At 42.7% G+C, this 2991-nt stretch overlaps 1 protein-coding gene across 1 annotated transcript in view; it reads right to left on the bottom strand.

The window, feature by feature from the left end:
• Positions 1–2991, bottom strand: part of Ndufaf7 (NADH:ubiquinone oxidoreductase complex assembly factor 7) — a gene marked incomplete at its 3' end in the record, with an annotated part of 9496 nt that overhangs the window by 1173 nt on the left and 5332 nt on the right. Inside the window, exons 5-7 of the mRNA XM_021185814.2 lie at positions 1590–1803; positions 586–644; positions 10–74 (exon numbers count right to left, since the gene is read on the bottom strand). Of these exons, the coding sequence (XP_021041473.1) occupies positions 10–74; positions 586–644; positions 1590–1803 (338 nt within the window). The remainder of the gene's footprint in view (positions 1–9; positions 75–585; positions 645–1589; positions 1804–2991) is intronic.

The following is a 2991-nucleotide window of genomic DNA, read 5'->3' as shown; positions in this document are numbered from 1 at the left end:
AAGACGAACCTCAGTTTATCAGAAGCTTGTGGGTCGACATCAACAAACACTTCTCTCCATCCGTGTGGTGTTCTCTAAACAAGATACATGAAAATATGCATTTGCAAGCACTTAAAATTTGATGCCCTAATGAAGGAATAACAAATAGAGCTATTGGAGAAGCAAGCAGCACAGGGCTGCACAGAGATGGAGTCAAACCACCATGAGCAAGCAGGCACTACTGTGACAAATGACTACATTACAGGAGACTTACTCCTAGCCTTAGAGGTTGCCATGGATACAGCCTATCACTAAACCCAATTCTCACGGACCGGATACAGGTTATTCTAGCCTTGTAACTTAAGCACGTGTCGGCAAGTCCTCATGACGCGGTCATTCCCATCGCAGATTCTCATGTCCATACCCAAAATTAAGAATTCACAGCCACGTTCCCAGGAAAATAAGATCCTGGTTGATATTTGCTTCTCCATCACAGTCATGAATGTCCCACATAATACTAACTTGGGCAGGCAGTGGCGAAGCACCGTGCTCACTAGCAGCTTTAAGGCCTTTGCTTAACCATANACAGGACTTTCCCAACAATACCTGAAATTTATGCACAGGAAGAACATCAAAAAACTCATGGGCGAGATACAAGCTGTATCCTATTTACAAGTACAAGAAAAATATAGTTATTCGGCATTTCAAAACAAATAACTCCATTGAACAGTAACCATAAAAAAACAAAAAAAAAACAGTGCCTGACTCTTCAGCACTGAAACCAGGGATGCTTCCATAACCACCATCCAGGCCAGGGGCTCTCAACCTTCCTAACGCTGAGACCCCTTTAATACAGATCCTCATGTTGTGGTGATCCCCCAACCATATATTATTTCATTGCTACTACATAACTTTAATTTTGCTACTGTTATAAATTTTAAATATCAGATGTGTAGAATGAGATATGCAACCCCTACAAAAGAGTTGTTAAGCCCCCAAGGAGGTCTCACAGCACAGGTTAAGAACTATGAGAAACTCACTGTAAACAGCACACAAACAAACAGTTCCTCCTTGGTCTGCACATCATGGCCTGAGAACTGAAACACCCTCATGATCAGCTAAGTCTCCTACTCATCGCTAAGCCCCCAGACAATGAGAGTCAAATTTATCATCTATGAAGGAATGTGACCTTGAGGTCAGAAAGGGCTTTTGGCGTCCTGCTAGGCGCTTGTCTCCATGCTGTCAGACTCCTAGGCTGGTAAACCACCGCACCTTGCTTGCCTTTGGGCAACTAAAGATTTTTCAAGAGATTACTGACTAAACCCATCTACGATCATTTTCTTCAGCTGCTTTGGGGCATTTCACCATCAGTACTATCCTAGAGGTTTACATTTTGGGCTTCTATAAAATGTTATGAAATATACCACTCCTTTATATTAAGTGATATTCTATTATTATGTTCTTTGCTGGAAAAAAAGGAATCAGCTATTCTCTGCAGGTAAGGGACTTAGAAGTGGTAACTATGAAAGTGTAGTAAAAAGCTGGTCAGCTGTCACAGCTGTGGAGAGTTCTGACCAATGTTGTGCCTTTTAATCAATGTGAAGTTATACCTTCAGGAACATCCTTCAGGTCTCGGTACCAGGAGATTGGAATCCCAGACTTTGTGACACCTTTCATGTACACCAGGGATTCAGCGTCTCTCTCCAGAGGGACCTTCTCCTCAGTCAGTGTCAGTGCTTGGATCTCACTTAATTTCTGGCTCACCTCTACAAGGTGTATTGAGATGTCACAGGTTTTTAGCACAGACCCAAGTTGACTGAACACCTAAAAGAAAAAAAGAAAAAAAGAAAAGAAAAGAAGACTGTGTCTTAGTTACTGCTCTGTTGCTGTGGAGAGACGCCGTGGCCAAGACAACTCAGAAAGAAAGCATTGAACCGGAGCTTCATTAGTTTCAGGTGTGTCCTTGGCCATCACAGTGGGGAGGATGGCAGCAGGCAGGCAGACATGATGCTGGTACAGTGGAGTATGGCAGCAGACAGGCAGACATGATGCTGGCCCAGTGGCTGAGACCTTACATCTTATCCATAAGCTGGAGGCAGACAGTGGGAATGGGCCTGGTGTAGGCTTTGGAACCCGTTAAGCCCATCCCCAGTGATATCTCTCCTCTAACAAGGTCATTTCCTAATCTTTCCCAACACAGTTCTACCAAAGAGAGAACAAGCATACCAACGTATGCGCCTACGAGGGCCAAACCACCACACACCAGCAAACACACCGTGCCAAGTAAAAGGGGTTTCTGACTGCTCGGCACAACTGTTTANTTGAAACACAACAAAGATTGACCCCTGACCCAGGTCATTCTCCAGTAACATGTAAGAACCATGTCTATTAGAGGTTAATAAGCACCATCTACATAAGAAATAAACTACAAGATGGCTTCCGAGTAACAATTGACTATTGAAAATAAGAAGATTTAGCATCCTCACAATGTTTCAGATCAAGTACTCAGAAAAAAAGGTCCAAGAAAATAAAATACAGGGTTGATCTAATAAAACCTGGTGTCTATTACAGAAACCTCTCTGGGGACATGATGAAACTGCATCCTCTGAGCCAAATTAAATGGCACTGGTGGCTTGACTGAGCCTGGGAGTAAAACACGTTTTCAATTTTTCCTTCACTGTACAACAGTTTTTACTGTATGGAAAAACACAGGGGAAAAGGAAGTACACTTCTTCCTAACCTATAGCAACTCNGTGCCCGTTTGCCACACGTTGCTTCCTCTGCTTTTGGGAGCATGCAGATACAAACTAGTCATCTTGTTTACTTTTGCTTTTGAAATCAAACTGTATATGAAGAAACCTTGAAACAACAACTCCAGGTCAAATTTAAACAACAAAAGATCAAATTTAAACAACAAAAGGTCAAGTTTAAAATAGCTATTACAGGGGGCTGGAGGGATGCCTCAGAGGTTAAGAGCACTGACTGATCTGCCTGAGGTTCTGAGTTCAGTTC

This window comes from Mus caroli, chromosome 17, assembly GCF_900094665.2.
Source record: "Mus caroli chromosome 17, CAROLI_EIJ_v1.1, whole genome shotgun sequence".
Lineage (NCBI taxonomy): Eukaryota > Metazoa > Chordata > Mammalia > Rodentia > Muridae > Mus > Mus caroli.
Note: the sequence above shows the minus strand (reverse complement) of the source record. Positions and strands in the feature narration are given on the sequence as shown.